The sequence below is a fragment of the Sus scrofa genome, chromosome 4, assembly GCF_054392235.1.
Source record: "Sus scrofa isolate SSC_HxYL_T2T_F1_AM1 chromosome 4, Sscrofa_HxYL_maternal_Yorkshire_Landrace_v2.0, whole genome shotgun sequence".
Taxonomy (NCBI): Eukaryota; Metazoa; Chordata; class Mammalia; order Artiodactyla; family Suidae; genus Sus; species Sus scrofa.
Genome location: NC_139386.1, coordinates 41,893,193 through 41,912,618, shown reverse-complemented (window position 1 = coordinate 41,912,618; position 19,426 = coordinate 41,893,193). Strand labels below are relative to the sequence as shown.

The following is a 19,426-nucleotide window of genomic DNA, read 5'->3' as shown; positions in this document are numbered from 1 at the left end:
AGCATCTGGCACTTAATAGAAGTGTGACTTTGGGAAAGTTTTAAAGGTCTTTCTGTGCCTATTTTATCATCTGAGAATGAAGATAATAAAGAAACCTACTCCTTAGAATTTGAATGAGATAATGCATATGTTATGGATTGAATGTTTGTGTCCCCCTGCTCCCACCCCTGCCCCAAATTCCCTGTTGAAACTCTATCACCCAACATGATGGTCTTAGGAGGTGGGGCCTTTGGGAAGTAATTAGGATTAGATGAGGTCATAAGGGGTGGAGGCCTCCTAAAAGGGATTAGTGCCCTTATGAGAGAACTTGTTCCCTTTCTGCTATTGGCCAAGTGAGGATACTTGACAGTCTGTACTCCAGAAGCATGTTCTTATTACAGCTCAACCATGTTGTCACCATGATCTTGGACCTCTAGCTTTCAAAACTATGAGAAATAAATTTGTTGTTCTTTTTTTTTTTTTGTCTTTTTGCCTTTTCTTGAGCTGCTCCCATGGCATATGGAGGTTCCCAGGCTAGGGGCTGAATCAGAGCTGCAGCCATCGGCCTACACCACAGCAACGTGGGATCCAAGTCACGTCTGCAACCCACACCATAGCTCATGGCAATGCCGGACCCTTAACCCACTGGCAAGGCCAGAGATCGAACCTACAACCTCATGGTTCCTGGTCGGATTTGTTAACCACTGCGCCATGACGGAAACTCCTAAATTTGTTGTTTAGAAGCCATCCAGTCTATGGTGCTTTATTATAGCAATCTGAACTAATTAAGGCAATGCATAAAGTGCTTAACTCAGTGCCCATAGATAGTGAATTTACAATGAGCATTTGCTAGTAAATATTAACTATTATTTTTAGGTACACTAATCATGCCTGTTATAACGCTCAGTGCCCACTGGACATTTCCATTTCAACACCTCACAGGGTGTGCACAGTCAACATTTCCAACCTGAATTTCAAACCTGCCCCCTAGCTCTTCCCTGTACTGACAGACGATGGAGACATAGACCATTCACCCTGTCACTGGCGTTAGAAACATAAGAGCCATTCATTTTCCCTTAAGCTTTTTATGCCCAACTAGTGGGTGTATAAAACAAGCCAAATTTTCCATGAAAGTAACTATGTAATCTTCCTGTTGATGTTTTATTAATTTAGGTCCTCATGATTTTACTAGTCTAATACATGGTTTCCAAACTGTGTTCTTTAGAGTCTAGGACAGAGTTTCATGAGTCAGAAGAGTGACCCAAGGATGGTTTTTACAGTGAGAAAAGGACTGAGAACAGGACTCTGGGGAACATCAGAATGAAAGAGGCAGGGCAAACTCTAGAAAGAGTATTGTGCAGGAAGAGAATAAGACAATGGTTGCCATTGAAGCACTGATCTACTTCCACTTATGGAGGAGCTACTTCCACTTATTTTTCCTAGAACTTCAAAGCTTTACTTTTTCATTCTGGAAGCCATTGAACTTATCTTCTCTATCCAGTGTTATCGGCCTGAGTAAGTGCAGTGGAAAGACCATCAAAGGCTCAACTTAGTCCCTTGTTTGTTGGGAAACTTTGGACAAATGATCGAACCTGGAACCTTAGTGTCTTCACTGGTTAAAAGACGTATTATGAGGTTGTTTACAGGAGAAAACAAGAATCATGTATATGAAAAAAGCACTATATATTAGCTAACATCTGCCCATGTTTCTAGACATGAGGCCTTGTTTAAAAAGATTACCTGTATTATCAAGTTCTTCCTTAAATTCTTTTCTCAACCCTAAGATTAGGCACTATTATAATTAAGGTTCCGAGAGGCTATAATTTGCACTAATATAGATCGTGTATATAGTCTATGAATTCACTTTTTAAAAAAAACCTTTGTTAATAAAAAGCGCATTACAGAATGGGGGTATATGAAAAATGGGGTTAAAACAATATCTCTAGCTGAGATATCAAGAAAATTAGGCGTTAAATATTGAGTGCTAGTCCTGAGAAACAGCAGAAAAGCTGGATCTCGGGGGTCCGTCAGCTGTCCGAGAAAGGGGGTGGGAACGCTGTTGGCCAAGACCAATAGGGCACATCTGTTGAGAGGACCTAAGTGGGAGGAAATCTTAGCAATGGAAATGGGAAAATTGAAAGCACCGAAAACAAACTTTGCATAGATCACAGTTTCAACCTGCAGTGCTCACTGCCTTTTCCTCAGACGCTGAGAGGCCTATTAATAAGGCTGTTCGTTTCTCTCGCTGAGAATCTCCCAGGGTACCGGGAAAACCCAACCTGCGACCCAACTTATTCTCAAACCATCTCCCATAGCAACCGGAAGGAGGCGTGGTCTGGGGACAGGTACCGCCCTCTTTCTTCAACTCGAACAAGGATTGGCCTGGAGGCGCGGCTGTGGCGCCGGAAGGCGGATCCCGGAGTCCCAGCTACGGCTGGGCTGTGCCGCCATTTTGGATTGTGTGGGTTTCTGGGAAGTTCCGAGTGTTCCTCACACCCCGCGGTTCCGCAGATCACAGGCCCGGGCCCGCGTCCGAGTGTCAGGTTGGAGCCAGGAAGCGTCCCTGGGGGTAGCGGCGGCGGGGGCAGGATGAGCGCGGAGGCGGCGGACCGGGAGGCGGCCACCTCCAGCCGGCCCTGCACCCCGCCGCAAACGTGCTGGTTCGAGTTCTTGCTGGAGGAGTCGCTGCTGGAGAAACATCTGCGCAAGCCCTGCCCGGGTAAGCGCGGCGCCGGCAGCCCGAAGGGAGCGAGACCCGGCCACCGGCGCTGTCCGTGCGGCTCTCACCACCCCGCGCCTTCTCGGCCACGAACCTGTGACCCGGGAGGCGGGGACCAGAGCGGAGCTTTGGCGCGGCCCGCTTAGCTAAGCATTAAACATTCTAGTGCGGGGGCATCGAAGTGGGAGGCCAATGAAAAGGGCAACCCAAAGGCCCTTCCGCATCCCCTTTTACTGTTTGGGTTTTTTTTTTTTAAGTCACCTGCCAGATGGTATAGTGAAAGTTACTTGGGTTAGGAAGGCTGGCTCTTGACAGAACCCGGGACAATTTGGGGAGATGGAGAGAAATCAGCTATTTTGGGTCAGACCCTGATGCCAGGATATATAGTTAACTATTATTAATATATAATTTATGTTAAATATAATTAATATATAATTTATATTACATGTGTATATATGTATTTCAAATTTGGTCTCTGAATCAAAAACGAAGAAATCTTTGAAAGCAGGAACTGCTTTACTTTACAAGATGGTTATTGTATAATGATGATCATGATTAATATCCCAGTTAATGAGTGCTGTTAGGGAAGGTGGAAAACGCCAGGCATTTCTGGAAAGAGGTACCAGCATGAGAAGGTAAGCTCCTGGATGATATTTTGCTGATGAAATTTGAATTCAGATGTGGCTTGTTCAGTCTAATAGCCTGGTCTTAACTGGTGGAGACTACTGTACTTCACTTGGGCAGTTTTACCGCCTATATTATATTGTGTTCTTTGAATTGGTTGCTTTTGACTAACGTTTGTTGAGTGTTTCTGGATGTCAGGCATTAGTCTTAATGCTTCACATATGTTATTTCTTTTTTTCTGTCTTTTGTCTTTTTAGGGCCATACCCGCAGCATATGGAGGTTCCCAGGCTAAGGGTCAAATCGGAGTTCCAGCTGCTGGCCTATGCCACAGCAATGCAGGATCTGAACCAAGTCTGCCATCTACACCACAGCTCAGGGCAACGTCTGATCCTTAACCCACTGAGCAAGGCCAGGGATTGAACCGTGTCCTCATGGATGCTAGTCAGGTCATTAGCCACTGAGCCAGGTGTTATCCTGTGAGGTAGGTGGTGTTATCCTCTATTTTGCATGGAGATAAATGGGTTTGTAGAGGTAACTTGAGGCAGGTCTCACTAATTAGTTAACAGTTCTAACAATGGCATCTCTTTCCTTTAATTGACATTGGTTATTTGTTGAACTGGAAATCTATAGCCATTGTCGTCTTCCTTAAAAGTGCTTTATTCTGCAGGGATCTGTTACCTTTCCTCCTTACACCGTTCCTGATGTTTCACTTGAATCCCCAGGCACCCTTCTTATAAACCATAATCCTTAGATGTCGTAGCTGCACAATGTTTGTGTTTTTTTAAATTGAAGTGTAGTTGATTTACAGTGTTTCAGGTATACAGTAAAGTGATTTATTTGTACATATATATTCTTTTTCAGATTCTTTTCCATTATAGGTTATTGCAAGATATTGAATATAATAGTTCCCTGTGCTACATAGTAGCCCCTTGTTTATCTACTTTATATATAGTAGTGTGTGTCTGTTAATTCTGAATTCCTGACTTATCCCCCCCTTTCCCCTTTGGTAACCATAAGTTTATTCTCAATGTCTGTGAGTCTTTCTGTTTTGTAAATAAATTCATTTGTATCATTTTTTTAGATTCCACTTTGACAGACATTTAGGTTCCTTCCATGTCTTGGCTATTGTACATAATGCTGCTGTGAACATTGGGGGGATATATCTTGTATCTTCTGGAATTGGAGTTTTCCTCTTTCCCAGATATATCCCCAGGAGTGGGATTGCCAGGTTTTATATGGTAACTCTATTTTTAGTTTTTAAAGGCACCGCTGTACTGTTTTTCATAGTGGTTGCACCAGTTTACATTCACACAACAGTGTAGGAGGCTTCCCTTTTCTCCACCCCCTCTCCAGCATTCTTTATTTGTAGACTTTTTTGGTGACGACCATTGTGACTGGTATGAGGTGATACCTCATTGTAGTTTTGATTTGCATTTTACTAGTAGTAATTTGTTGAGCATCTTGTCATGTGTCAGTTGGCCTGTTTGGATTCCTTTTGTGGCCAAAAACCAATACCAAGAATCCTTTTGCAACTTCATAATTAGAACTGAAATTTATGAAGTGTTTTCTTTTAAATCCTAGATCCTGCACCAGTTCAACTTATAGTCCAGTTTTTGGAACAGGCTTCCAAACCTTCAGTTAATGAACAAAACCAAGTTCAACCTCCACCTGATAACAAGAGAAATCGTATTTTAAAGCTACTAGCTCTCAAAGTTGCTGCACATTTGAAGTGGGACTTAGACATCTTAGAGAAAAGGTAAACAGGTTTAAATGAATTTATTTTGAGTACTATTTAGATTCCTTGGTTTAGTTCTGTATATGCTTTTATAATATTGGCCCTTAAAATGAAAGTTATTTTTCTGTGTATTCTTGGTAGAATGTGCAAGGGTTTTTCAAAAGGTATAGGAAAATATTTGACTATTAGTTGAATTTAAATCACTTTTTATTTGTTTATTTATTTTTGGTCTTTTTGCTATTTCTAGGGCCACTCCTGCGGCATATGGAGGGTCCCAGGTTAGGGATCCAATCAGAGCTGCAGCCGCTGGTCTACACCAGAGCCACAGCAACAAGGGATCCGAGCTGCATCTGCAACCTACACCACAGCTCACAGCAACGCCGGATCCTCAACCCACTGAGCAAGGTCAGGGATCGAACCCACAACCTCATGGTTCCTGGTTGGATTCATTAACCACTGAGCCGTAATGGGGACTCCCCTAAATCACTTTTTAAAGAATAGGAGTTCCTGTCATGGCACAGCAGAAGCAAATCCAACTACGAACCCTGAGGTTGAGGGTTTGTTCCCTGGCCTCGCTTAGTGGGTTAAGGATCTGGCATTTCTGTGAACTGTGGTATAGGTCACAGACTTGGCTCAGATCCTACATTGCTGTGGCATAAGCTGGCAGCTGAAGCTCTCATTTGACCCTGGGAACCTCCCTTTATTTAAAGTTAAAAAAAAAAAAAAAGAAGAATAAACTTGGTGTTATCAATAACGAGCCAGTTTATTAGTATTTTTTAATGTGATAACTAGAGAAAATCCATACCTAAACAGTTTTAAATGTTCAGTTTACTTTTTACATATCTGAGGAAAATGAATAAAAATTAATGATGGATGTTACATAATATAATGGACCATTCCCTATTGAATAATTCAGTCAGTTTTGCTGGTCATAAGTCAGTCACTACCTCCCAAAGTTTTAGGATCAGTGGTGGTTTACACATAAATATTTGCAAGGGTATGGTTAGAAAATGATTTGTTTCTAGTCCCTTCTACCAGTATAGAATATTTGGGAAAATTTAGAAAATAGGAAATAATTGGGGAGGGGATAAAATTAGTTTTAACATTTATGTAATTTTTGTTGTTTTTCTCCTATTTATTTATTTATTTTTGTCTTTTTGCCATTTCTTGGGCCGCTCCTGTGCCATATGGAGTTTCCCAGGCTAGGGGTCCAATCAGAGCTGTAGCCACCGGCCTACACCACAGCCACAGCAGTGCAGGATCCAAGCCATGTCTGTGACCTACACCAGAGCTCATGGCCACGCCAGATCCTTAACCCACTGAGCAAGGCCAGGGACCGAACCCGCAACCTCATGGTTCCTAGTCGGATTCGTTAACCGCTGCGCCACAATGGGAATGCCTCTCCTATTTATTTTAATTTAATTTAATTTTATTTAAAAAATTTTTATGGCTGTACCCGAGGCATATCGAAATTCCTGGGGCCACGGATTGAATCCAAGTTGTAGTTGCAACCTTTGCTGCAGCTGTGGCAACACTGGATCCTTTAACCCACTGCCCTGGGATGGGAACATAACCTGCATCTCTGCAGCAACTGCTGAATTCAGATTCTTAACCCATTGTGCCACAGCGGGAACTCCTTATATACTGTTTTGATTTCTGTTTTATTTCATGTAGAGGGATATCATGATATTATGAACACCCCCCCCTTTTGAGATTATTTCTTCATATAGATAATATTAACTCTTCCTCCATTGACAGTTTTTCTCTAGTTTTTTACTTTTATATACCACAGAGCCTTTTTGTTAATAAATTTTATCTGAATTTTGAGTTACATAATCAGATGGCTGGGTTAAGGGGTATAAACATTTTTAAGAAGTAGTGTTAGTTTATACTCTCACTAGTGGTATTTAAACAGTCCTTTTTCCACCATACCTACTGCAGCATTAAATATTAGAATTAAAAAAAAGTTTTAGGAGTTCCTGTCATGGCTCAGTGGTTAATGAATCTGACTAGGAACCATGAGGTTGCAGGTTCCATCCCTGGCCTTGCTCAGTGGGTTAAGGATCTGGCATTGCCGTGAGCTGTGGTGTAGGTTGCAGACAAGGCTCAGATCTGGCGTTGCCGTGGCTGTGGCATAGGCCGGCAGCTACAGCTCCGATTAGACCCCTAGCCTGGGAACCTCCATGTGCCTGGCGAGTGGCCCTAGCAAAGGCAAAAAGACAACAACAGCAAGTTTTATTCTTTAATCTAAAGGGGAGCTTATCCATCTATAGACTCAAGAGGCATATCAACAGCAAGTGTCCAAAAAAGTATGTATATTATACAGTTGGAAAATTGAGCACTGATTGGATATTTGATAGTAAGTAATGAAAAAATTTTTAGATGTGAAACTTACACTGTCGCATTAGGAGGTAATTTTTTACAGATGTATTCTGAAACACTTGTGGAAGAAATGATTTGGGAATTTAATATTGAGAATTTGCTTCACAATAATATGGAAAGGAGAGAAATGGGTGAGAGTAACGAGGAAACAGGATTGACCATGAGGTGATAATTGTTGAAGCTGTGTAATGGGCACATTGGGGTGTATTATTCTGTCTGCTTTTGTACATGTTTAAATTGTTCTCATAATGAAAGCGTAAAACTTAAAATTTGCTCGATAAATTTTCATGTAAGTTGCTGAGACAGATTAATGCAATGGTCCTGTAGCTTTGGTCCTTTAGCAATATAGTTTTTATCAGCAAAGGTACTGAGTTATGTATTTCGTGCTTACACAGCTTATGTGTCTTTTGGGTCTTCCTTTTTCAGTTTGTCTGTTCCAGTATTGAATATGTTGCTAAACGAACTGCTGTGCATCAGTAAAGTTCCTCCTGGGACAAAGCATGTAGACATGGATCTGGCCACTTTACCTCCAACCACTGCCATGGCTATACTTCTCTACAATAGATGGTAAATTTTTTCATAAACCTAAAACGTCAGGCAGCCTCTCTAACTTCACTGTGGCTTTCAGGGTGTGCTTTTAAGTCATCCCTTCTACTCTGGGGCTCTCACAGAGGATCTTGGGAACAGAGAGTCTGATGGAGAAAATTTAGGACTGCATAGGTGAAAAGCGTTATGATAAAGATGTAGACGATTTATAAAGTTTTTATTATATGTCAATTAGAACTTCATATAATTTATATGACAGCTGTTCTAAGGAGTGCTTAAACAAATACTTGAAGTGGCATTTATAATGTATTGAATTTGGGGTTTCTTGTTTTTCTTTCAGGGCAATTAGGACAATTGTTCAAAGCAGTTTTCCTGTCAAACAGGCAAAACCTGGACCTCCTCAATTAAGTGTGTAAGTTGGCCAGTAAGACCCTCATGTGGCACTTTTTATGGTCAGAATTTGAAAATTTTTTTGCAAGTTTTGAATAATTCCTGATATAGAAGGAGTAGAGCAGAAATCAGAGGGCAGGAGGCCTGCATGAAGGTGGGTTTGGAGGAGCTGGAAGGGTGAGGGAATTGGGTTGTGTTTGGATATCAGAGTTGAGAGCTCTGAAAAAGAAGGAGAACATATTGTAAATTGTGCCTTTCATCGTAGCTGGCCTGCCTCCAACTATTAAGATTTTTCTTCATTTAATTAAATATACTTGAAGAGGATATGTTTGTCCTGTATGTGGGAAATCGTTTTCACTGAATTTATTAATTTTTTCTCTTTCACCTGCAACTGTTGCATACAGAAGTTCCCGGGCCAGGAATGGAGTCAGAAGCACAGCTTCAACTTAACTTCACAGCTGTGGCAACACCAGATCATTTAACCCACTGCACTGGCTGGGGGATTGAACCTGTGCCTCTGCAGCAACCTGAGCTGCTGCAGTTGGATTCTTAACCTACTATACCACAGCAGGAGCTCCTGAAATTATTTAAATTTAGAGTACAAAAGTTAATTATGAGGAGTTCCTATTGTGGCTCAGTTTGTTAAAGACACTCTGGAGTGTCCGTGAAGTTTGATCCCTGGTCTCACTCACCGTTAAGGATCCGGTGTTGCTGCAAGCTGTAGTGTAGGTCACAGATGCGGCTCAGATCTGGTATTGAAGTGGCTGTGGCGTGGGCCTCAGCTGCAGCTCCAATTCGACCCCTAGCCTAGGAATTTCCTTATGCTGCAGGTGCAGCCATAAAAAGAAGAAAAAGTTAATTATGATAGTTTGATCACATCTGAAGGGTTTTTGTTTGTTTGTTTGTTTGTTTTTTGCTTTTTTTGCTTTTTAGGGCTGCACCCTTGGCTAGGGGTCTAATCATTTACTTGAAGAAGATGTATTTGTTCTGTATGTGGGAAATTGTTTTCATTTAATTAATTAATTTTTTCTCTTTCAGCTACAGCTGTGGCACATGGAAGTTCCCAGGTTAGGGGTCTAATCAGAGCTACGGTTACCAGCCTACACCACAACTACAGCAACACTGGATCCGAGCTGTGTCTGTGACCTACACCACAGCTCATAGCAATGCCGGATCCTCAACCCACTGAGCAAAGCCAGGGATCGAACCCGCATCCTCATGGATACTGTTTGAGTTCATTTCTGCTGTGTCACACAGAACTCCCCATATCTGGAGTTTTAAACCTAGTTCTTAATTTCCAAGTGGTAGCTTACCAAATTTAGACCTAGAGAATGTAGTCCCTAACATGATATAAATAATCTTTTGCTGCCAGTAAGTTTTATTTTTAAATTGAGGATTTTTTTTTTAATGCAGAACAAATGAGAAAGTAATAATAAAGGAGCATCGTCATAATTGAGTTTTGTTTATTTTTTAAACATGGCAAGAAATAGCATTAAAAACATTTTTTTTTTTTTTTTTGGCTGCACCCATGGGATGCAGAAGTTCCGGGGCCAGGGATTGAACCTGAGCCACAGTAGTGACAACACCAGATCCTTAACTCACTAGGCCACCAGGGAACTCCAAATTATTTTTGTTTAACTTCAACCTCACTTTGAAAAATGATCTTTAAGTTTTGAATTTGCAGTCTTTCAAGTAATGAAAGATTGATACTCTTCAATCCTTTCTCTTTTAGTATGAATCAGATGCAACAGGAAAAAGAGCTAACAGAAAATATTTTGAAAGTGGTGAGTATTGGCATCAGTTACACTCCAGCCTTTCTGGGGCATATTTAGGGCATGTTTGGTTTCTTCTTTTAGTCTTAGGTATATAAAAATTGGCAAGGTCTAGATGCAGTGACATTTTGGGTAGAACATAGTTTGGTAATATTCTAAATTGTGCATGTTTTTAATGTTAAAGAGAGTGTTTTACCACCAATTCTGTTGTCAAATATTTTGCAATACTTTAGCAGATGTGAGAAATCACTCTTATAGGTACTATCTTTATATTTTATATTCTCCAAAAAATTTGCAAGTAACACATATGGTGTTTTAAAATTAATTTTACAGAGTTCCTGTTGTGGCACAGAGTAAACGAATCCAACTAGTATCCATGAGGGTGTGGGTTTGATCCCTGGCCTTGGCTCAGTGGGTCAGGGATCTGGTGTTGCCATGAGCTGTGGTATATTTTGCAGATGTGGTTCGGATCCTGTGTTGCTATGGCTGTGGTGTAGGCTGGCAGCTGTAGCTCCCATTTGACCCCTAGCCTAAGAACTTCATATGCCACAGATGTGGCCTTAAAAAACCAAAAAAAAAAAAAAAAAAAATTAATTTTATAGTCAGAAAAATAGTTACTTTTTTTTTTTTTTTTTTTTTGTCTTTTTGTTGTTGTTCCTATTTCTTGGGCCGCTCCCGCGGCATATGGAGGTTCCCAGGCCAGGGGTTGAATTGGAGCTGTAGCTACCGGCCTACGCCAGAGCCACAGCAACGCGGGATCCGAGCCGCGTCTGCAACCTACACCACAGCTCACGGCAACACCGGATCGTTAACCCACTGAGCAAGGGCAGGGACCGAACCCGCAACCTCATGGTTCCTAGTCTGATTCGTTAACCACTGTGCCACGACGGGGACTCCAGAAAAATAGTTACTTTTTAAATTAATAGACACATGGTAGTTCCTGTAAGTTCAAAGTGATCTCTGTAAAAATCTTTTTATCTGTTTTTATTGAAGTATACTTGATTCGCAATGTTGTGTTAATTCCTGCTGCACAGCAGAGTGATTGTTATACATATATATATGTACATACAAACACACACTTTTTTATGGCCATACCCATAGTATATGGAAGTTACTGGGCCCAGGATTCAGTTTGAGCTGCAGCTGTGACCTATGGCACATTTGTGGCAACGCCAGATCCTGTAACCAACTGTGCTTAGCCAAAGGTCAAACCTATGCCTTTGAAGCCACCTGAGCTGCTGCAGTTGGATTCTTAACCCACTGCCTACAGCAGGAACACCTAGTATTTTTTTTGTTTTGTTTTGGTTGATCCTGTGGCATGCGCAAGTTCTTGGGCAAGGGACAAACCTGTGCCACAGCTGTAACTAGAGCCACAGCAGTGGGCGGCACTAGATCCTTAACTTGCTGAGCCATAGGGAACTCCTAGATGGTGTATTTTGAATGTGGAAGCAAAATACTTGCATCATTTTATTGTTATTATCTAATGCCTACTAAAATGGCTGGCACATTGAAACATTACAAACGTTTCTTTCTTTCTTTCTTTTTTTTTTTTTTTGCATGTATTGCTTTTATTTTTTATTTAAAAAATTTTTTTTTCTTTGAAGGGAATTTTTTTAATTGCTAATTGATTTCTTTACATATTATAGGGCTATTTCAATATTTATTTATTTTAATTTTTTTCATTGTTATTTCCCCAATATAATTTTTTTTTGTACTCTACATTCTTTTTTCTCACATTATCATGCTCCATCATAAGTGACTAGACATAGTTCCCAGTGCTACACACCAGGATCTCATTGCTAATCCATTCCAAAGGCAATAATTTGCATCTATTAACCCCAAGCTCCCAATCCATCTCACTTCCTCCCCCTCTGCCTTGGTAACCACAAGTCTATTCTCCAAGTCCGTGAGCTTCTTTTCTGTGGAAACGTTCATTTGTGTCATATATTAGATTCCAGATATAAGTGATGTGATATATGGTATTTGTCTTTCTCTTTCTGACTTACTTCACTCCGTATGAGAGTCTCTAGTTCCATCCATGTTGTTGCAAATGGCATTATTTCATTTTTTTAATGGCTGAGTAGTATTCCATTGTGTCTGTGTACCACATCTTCCTAATCCAGTCATCTGTCGATGGACATTTGCGTTGTTTCCATGTCTTAGCTATTGTGAATAGTACTGCAGTGAACATGCGGGTGCATGTGTCTTTTTTAAGGAAAGTTTTGTCTGGATATATGCCCAGGAGTGGGGTTGCTGGGTCATATGGTAGTTCTATGTATAGTTTTCTATGATACCTCCATACGGTTCTCCATAGTTGTACCAGCTTACATTCCCACCAACACTGCAGGAGGGTTCCCTTTTCTCCACACCCCCTCCAGCACATGTTATTTGTGGAGTTGTTAATGGTGGCCATTCTGACTGCTGTGAGGTGGTATCTCATGGTAGTTTTGATGTGCATTTCTCTAATAATCAGTGATGTTAAGCATTTTATCATATGCTTGTTGGCCATCTACTTTTAGTTTTTATTTTTTTACTTTTATTTTTTATTTTTTTGCCATTTCTTGGGCCACTTCTGCAGCATATGGAGGTTCCCAGGTTAGGGGTAGAATCATAGCTGTAGCCACCAGCCTACACCAGAGCCACAGCAATTGGAGATCCGAGCCGAGTCTGTGACCTATACCACAGCTCACGTCAGCGCCGGATCCTTAACCCACTGAGCAAGGCCAGGGATTGAACCTGCAACCTCATGGTTCCTAGTCGGATTCATTAACCACTGAGCCACGACGGGGACTCCAGTTTTTATTTAATTTTTATTAAAATATAGTTGATTTGGAGTTCCCATTGTGGCTCAGTGGTTAACGAATCTGACTAGGAACTATGAGGTTGCAGGTTCGATCCCTGGCCTCGCTCAGTGGGTTAAGGATCCATCGTTGCTGAGAGCTGTGGTGCAGGTCGCAGACGCGGCTTGGATCTCCCATTGCTGTGGCTCTGGCGTAGGCCAGAGGCTACAGCTCCAATTAGACTCCTAGCTTGGGAACCTCCAGGTGCAGTCCTAGAAAAGACAGACCAAAAAAAAAAAAAAAAAAAAGTATATATATATAGATGATTTACAAGGTTGTGCCAATTTCTGCTCTGCAGCAAAGCAACCCTATCATACCAAACATTTCTGGAATAAATCAATAGACCAGTGCAAATCTTTTTTTTTTTTTTTTGCTTTTTAGGGCTGTGCCCGTGGCATATGGAGGTTCCCAAGCTAGGGGTCCAATTGGAGCCACAGCTGCTGGCCTATACCACAGACACAGCAACATCAGATCCAAGCTGTGTGTGCGACCTACATCATAGCTTATGGCAATGCCAGATCCTTAACCCACGTCTTGAGGCCAGGGATTGAACCCACAGCCTCATGGTTCATAGTTGGATTCGTTTCCTCTGTGCCACAACAGGAACTCCTGCAAACCTTTGAAAGATTTTTCTTCATTAACTTTTTAATAGGAAAAAAAAAAAATCAGTCTTTTCCAATTTGTGTTTCCTAATTACACAAGAGAAATGTATTTTTTAAAAATTTAATAATTTTCTTGAATGTATTTGTACTCCTGCAGTGTTAGAAACAAGCTACTAAGTGTCCTGTAAAAATTTTTGGGTTAATCTAGTCCAGAGTTGCCATTTTTGTATTTTAATAATTTGTTTATTAAACTCTTGTAGCTAAAAGAACAAGCTTCAGATTCTATCTTGGTACTAGAGGCAGCCCTTAAGTTAAACAAGGATCTTTATGTCCACACAATGAGAACACTAGATTTATTGGCCGTGGAACCAGGCATGGTCAATGGAGAAACTGAGAGTTCCACAGCTGGATTGAAAATCAAAACCGAGGAGATGCAGTGCCAGGTATTTATTTCAGTATTTAATCAATGCATGGCAAGTTTTTGAAAAATCTTATATGAAATCATCTTAGTATTTTTATTTAGAACTTATTTCTGCCCTTGTCCCTCTGATTTTCACTTAAGATGCTGCTCAAACTTTGCATTATATTTAATTTGTGAATTTTGTAAGACCTCTTTTGAAAATTGTTAAAAAGAAATGGAAGGAAAATCTTGTTTGGTCTTTTGTCTCTGAACTACTTTCCCAAGTTGTACTTATGAGACAAAGTTTAAATATTGACAATGTGGTGATTATGTAACAGATTCACAGTTCATTTTTATAAGAAATCTAATCAGAGTCTTGTCTAAACAAGACAAAATTAATATTGCACTAGACTTTGAAACATGTAGGCCCCTAGAGAAATACATGGTTTTTCAAGGATCTTAAGGTTGCCTACTTTATGTAACTCTGTGCCCTATTTCCTTTGATGCTTTCAGTTGATGTTTGTTAGAATCTCGAGTTTCATAGAAATTTAAAAATATTTGATGATTGACTAGTATGGGCCAGTAGGGTAGTACTTTTTTTTTTTTTTAGGGCCATACCCGCAGCATATGGAAGTTTCCAGGCTAGGGGTCTAATCGGAACTACAGCTGCCAGCCTACAACTGCCAGAGCAACACGGGATCTGAGCTGAGTCCGTGACCTATACTACAGTGCATGGTGATGCCAGATCCCCTACCCACTGAGTGAGGCCAGGGATTTAACCTGTATCTTCATGGATACTAGTCGGATTCGTTTCCACTGAACCACAAGGGGACCTCCCAGTATAGTCTTTTTATGTTCTATATTCTCTTTATTGTGTGAGTTGGCATGACTTCTTTAATCACTATTTCTCGTTCCTGAAAGGGCAGAAGTATCTGTGACTTCAAAGGGTTGAGAAGTACCTTTTCAGATAAGCTGGTTCCAGACCTGAAGATAGTCTCTTTTTAAGACCTAATGAAATGATGATTCTCTTACAGTAGGAATAGGAATTATGAGGCACTGATGGTTGGTAACCACTTTATTTCTTTTTCATCTTTTTGGGTTTTTTTTTAGGGCCACACCCATGGCATATGGAGGTTCTCAGGCTAGGGGTCCAGTTGGAGCTGTAGCTGCCGGCCTACACCACAGCCACAGCATCGCAGGATCCAAGACCTACATCATAGCTCATGGCAACGCTAGATCCTTAACCCACTGAGCAAGGCCAGGGATCGAACCCACGTCCTCATGGATGCTAGTAGGTTCACTAACTGCTGAGCCACGATGGGAATTCTGCTAACCACTTTAAATTGTCATTGAGGGTTCCTTTGTGGCACAGCAGGTTAAGGATCGGCATTAGCGCAGCAGCTTGGGTCACTGCTGTGGTCAGTTTGAACCCTGGCCTGGGAACTTCTGCATGCCATGGGCATAGCCCCCAAAAATTCATCAGTGAAACTTGTGTGCAGGAGGTTTCTGGTACTGATGTATCTTATAATCAGTAGGTCTGTTTAAGGGTCTTGGTAACATTTCTAATTTCACAATATAGTGGAGGATATAGCCTGATAAACTTACAAAACGCATGTGCTGGTAAACCTTATCAAATTTCTTTTAATCACATAGCTGAGTCATAATTTCTGTTTTTTTGAATGGCGTATTGTTAATACTCATTTCTTGGTATATTAATATTTAAAATAAATTTATTGTCTTTGTTACTAAAATTTACCTGGCTCAAAAGAAAAATCTTACATTTTTTCCCTAGTTAAAGTGTTACTGTCCCTCAGGGCAGCTTCATTATTGGATTCTTTTTGTTTTTGTTTTGATTTGCTTTGATTTTTTTGGCCACCAGTGTGCAGCAGCTTGATGCGGGATCTCAGTATTCAGACCAGGGATTGAATGCTGGCCACAGCAGTGAAAGTGCTGAATCCTAACCACTAGACCACCAGGGAGCTCACTGTTTGGCTTTTTTTTTTAAACCTATTGACACTTCTTAACTACAGAATTTAAACTTGTTTTAATGGCTAGTTGGTATAGTAATACCTAAAAATAATTTTTTGGTATCTTATACTCTGGAAAGGGGAATTATATGTAACTATAATATGTATGCATATCTATGTGTGTATAAATCTTTTCCTCTTATGTATATATACATACATACTTTTTGTTGTTGTTAACTTCTTTAGCATCCCTTTACCCCAGGTAAAAGGAAGCTCTCTAGAATGACAATTGGATTAAATAGTGTAGAGAATTCTAGAGGCTGAGAAGGCCATCTTTGTTTATTTATTTATTTTTGTCTTTTTAGGGCCACACCCACGGCATATGGAGGTTCCCAGGCTGGGGTCTAATCAGAGCTGTAGCTGTTGGCCTATGCCAGAGCCACAGCAATGCGGGATTCGAGCTGTGTCTGTGACCTCCACCACAGCTCATGGCAACGCCAGATCCTTAACCCATTGATCGAGGCCGGGGATTGAACCCACGACCTCATGGTTCCTAGTCAGATTCGTTAACCACTGAGCCACAATGGGAACTCCGAGAAGGCCATCTTGATTTGTTGAACAGGACAAAGTAGTACCTATAATGCGTATCGGTAAAGAATAGTTTGGTCATAAGTACCAGAGACCATCACAGCTAGGAGTGTGCAGGAGGACTAAGTGCCTGTGGGCTACAATTGGTTTGGTGTAAATGGAAATAAAGGGTGTGGAGTGAAGTTTGTTTCTAGATCTGATGTGCATGGGGAATTGAGGAAACTGGTGTGACTGAAATAGAGGAGAATAGAGAGGTTTGGAGAGAGCACTGAGTCCAGATTTTGAGATCCTGGAAGATTAGGCCCCAGGGTTTGAACTTTATCCTACTTGGGATAATCTGAACGCCTTTAAAGAACGTCAGATTGAGAAGACTCATCAGTCAGCCATGTGGAGAGTAGATTTGGGGCAGAATATTGGGAACCTAGGGATCTGGCTTTAGGCCTGGGGGCATTGCCAGTACTTGGTTATAGTCTTCTAAGCAGACATGTCACGTTCTGGACCTTTGTATTCTGGTTCATAAAATGGCCAAGTTGAACTCAGTCTTTGAGTTCTGCATTTGGTAAATCTAGGTATCATTTTATGAAAGTCCCTAGAAAAATATACAGATTCTCTTAGAAAAAGACAACAGGAAATGCATTATCATTTTATAGTTGTTAATTAAAGTTTCTCAGTATTGCACTCTGGCCAGTTTTGTGATAGTAGACATTTGCCCCTCCTACCCCTTTTGGAGGGACTCCCCAGTGTCTGTCCCCGCTTCTGTGTTAGAAGAACCCCCTACCAGTGAGACTTGATGGGAGGCAGAGCCTTCTTCCTGCAATAAAACTGGAAACTCCAAATACTAGCTTTCTCTAGCCTTATGCTGCTTGAGGGCAAGTGCGTCACAGAGGTGTGACAGACAAATACACTTAGTTTAGACTGTGTATCCAGAGCTAGCTAGTGAGTCACTGAAGTAAGGAAGATAGAGAATCCTTTGTGCCATAGCAGCAGTGACAGTAGAATCTAGTTTTTAGGGGCAGCCCTGCCAGGAGTGGAGCTGCTGCTTTTGGTGTCTAGTGCTAGTGGCTGCAGGTGACATGAACTGTGGAGTCTAATATTGAGAGGCTCCAGTAGTGTTTGTTTCACTGCATCAGTTCTGGCTCCTGTTTTGGCTGCTTGCCTTCCTCCCCCCACCCCGATTTGTTTTTTAAGCCTGATTCTTTGGTTTTCCCAGTAAACAATTAGGCCACCTGAAATCTTACCAGTATGTCTGTTTTCTGTGTAAATCAGTCAGTTGATTTCTGTTGCTTGCATCTAAGAACATTGATTGTTTACTGCTCATTGAAATGTTTTTTGCTTTTTGTACCTGTGTTTTGCTGAGGTAAAGATGATTTTGAGTTCTGTTAGCTCTTAAGTTCATGAAAAATTACTAAGCAAATTGGTATTCATTACCATTTTAGGTGTGTTTTGATTTGGGTGCAGCATACTTCCAGCAAGGCTCTACAAATTCAGCTGTCTATGAAAATGCCAGAGAAAAATTTTTTAGAACCAAAGAACTAATTGCAGAGGTAAATACAATAATAACAGGTGTTTAATTTTCATTCCTTTAAAGCATCTATTTATTTTTTGGCTTTTAATTTAATTTTAACATAAAAAAACCAGTCTGTTCATGATAGTAAATTTGGCAGTTCAAAAAAATAGTAGTGAAAACATCTAAAAATTTAAGAAAATTATTTTCTTCCAGTTTTTATTATCTGTGTCTTTATACAGTTAAGCCCATCTATAACATGCAATTTTTCTGTCTTGCTTAAATACTTGAATAGACATTTTAAATGTCCTATTCAGTTATATAGATGTGCTGTAATTTCATTTTCCTAATGTTTGAGCATTTAGGATGTTTTCTGTTTTTATTATAAGGCTGCAAAACTTATATCTTCTCTCATAAATGGGCTTTAGAAACTTTCAGGTTAAATTCATGCAAGTAGAATTACCATGTTAATCATCATTAATATTTAAAAAAATTTTATTGGGGTTTAGTTGATTTACAATGTTGTATTAGGTTCAGATTAGTCATTAACTTTTTAAAGACTGTAATATATGAAACCACATTGCTTTCCAGGTACCTTTCATTGAGGGCACTCCCATCAGCAGTGAATTTTTTTTTTAATTGCTAATCTGATGTGTGAACTATAGTATCTTTATTTATTTATTTATTTATTTGTCTTTTTTGCTATTTCTTTGGGCCGCTCCCGCGGCATATGGAGGTTCCCAGGCTAGGGGTCGAATCGGAGCTGTAGCCACTGGCCTACACCAGAGCCACAGCAACGTGGGATCCGAGCCGCGTCTGCAATCTACACCACAGCTCACGGCAACGCCGGATCGTTAACCCACTGAGCAAGGGCAGGGACCGAACCCGCAACCTCATGGTTCCTAGTCGGATTCGTTAACCACTGTGCCACGACGGGAACTCCCTATAGTATCTTTAAAAAATGCATTTGTTTAATTTCTAGTAGGATAACTTTCATGTTATTTTCATTTTTCTTTTTATGATTCAGACTACTGAATTTTAAGGTATATGACTAGGTTTTTGTATGCCTGGTGCCCAAAAACTTCCCACTTCAGTCATTCCTTTTTTCACCAAAGATGTTGATTAAATGTGCTAGAGATTTACTTTAAATCTGTTCTAGACTAATTGGGAATCCCCATTTTACTTTGTGTGGGGAACTCACCAGATTTCTAATTTTATGGCATTTCAGGTGTTGCAATTTAAAACTTTGGTTTTTTTCTGTTTTGGTGGAGGCATTTTTTTTTTTCTTTGTCTTTTTGTCATTTCTTGGGCCGCTCCCACGGCACATGGAGGTTCCCAGGCTAGGGGTCTAATCAGAGCTGTAGCCACCAGCCTACG

The 19,426-nt window shown here is 40.6% G+C and overlaps 1 protein-coding gene across 4 annotated transcripts in view; it reads left to right on the top strand.

Moving 5' to 3' along the window:
* Positions 1 to 2,428: 2,428 nt before the first annotated feature.
* INTS8 (integrator complex subunit 8) overlaps positions 2,429 to 19,426 on the top strand; it is a 57,169-nt gene continuing 40,171 nt past the window's right edge. For 3 of the 4 annotated variants that reach the window (XR_014843569.1, XM_085022001.1, XM_003125559.6), the window contains exons 1-7: positions 2,429 to 2,698; positions 4,905 to 5,079; positions 7,867 to 8,007; positions 8,327 to 8,398; positions 10,109 to 10,160; positions 13,851 to 14,033; positions 17,982 to 18,089. Coding sequence is in view for 1 of the 4 variants with exons in the window: in XM_003125559.6 (XP_003125607.4) it covers positions 2,569 to 2,698; positions 4,905 to 5,079; positions 7,867 to 8,007; positions 8,327 to 8,398; positions 10,109 to 10,160; positions 13,851 to 14,033; positions 17,982 to 18,089 (861 nt within the window). In the remaining 3 variants the exon portion in view is untranslated. Of the gene's footprint in view, positions 2,699 to 4,904; positions 5,080 to 7,866; positions 8,008 to 8,326; positions 8,399 to 10,108; positions 10,161 to 13,850; positions 14,624 to 15,123; positions 18,090 to 19,426 lie in introns of all 4 variants that reach the window. The other variant, XM_085022002.1, reaches the window with a different exon arrangement.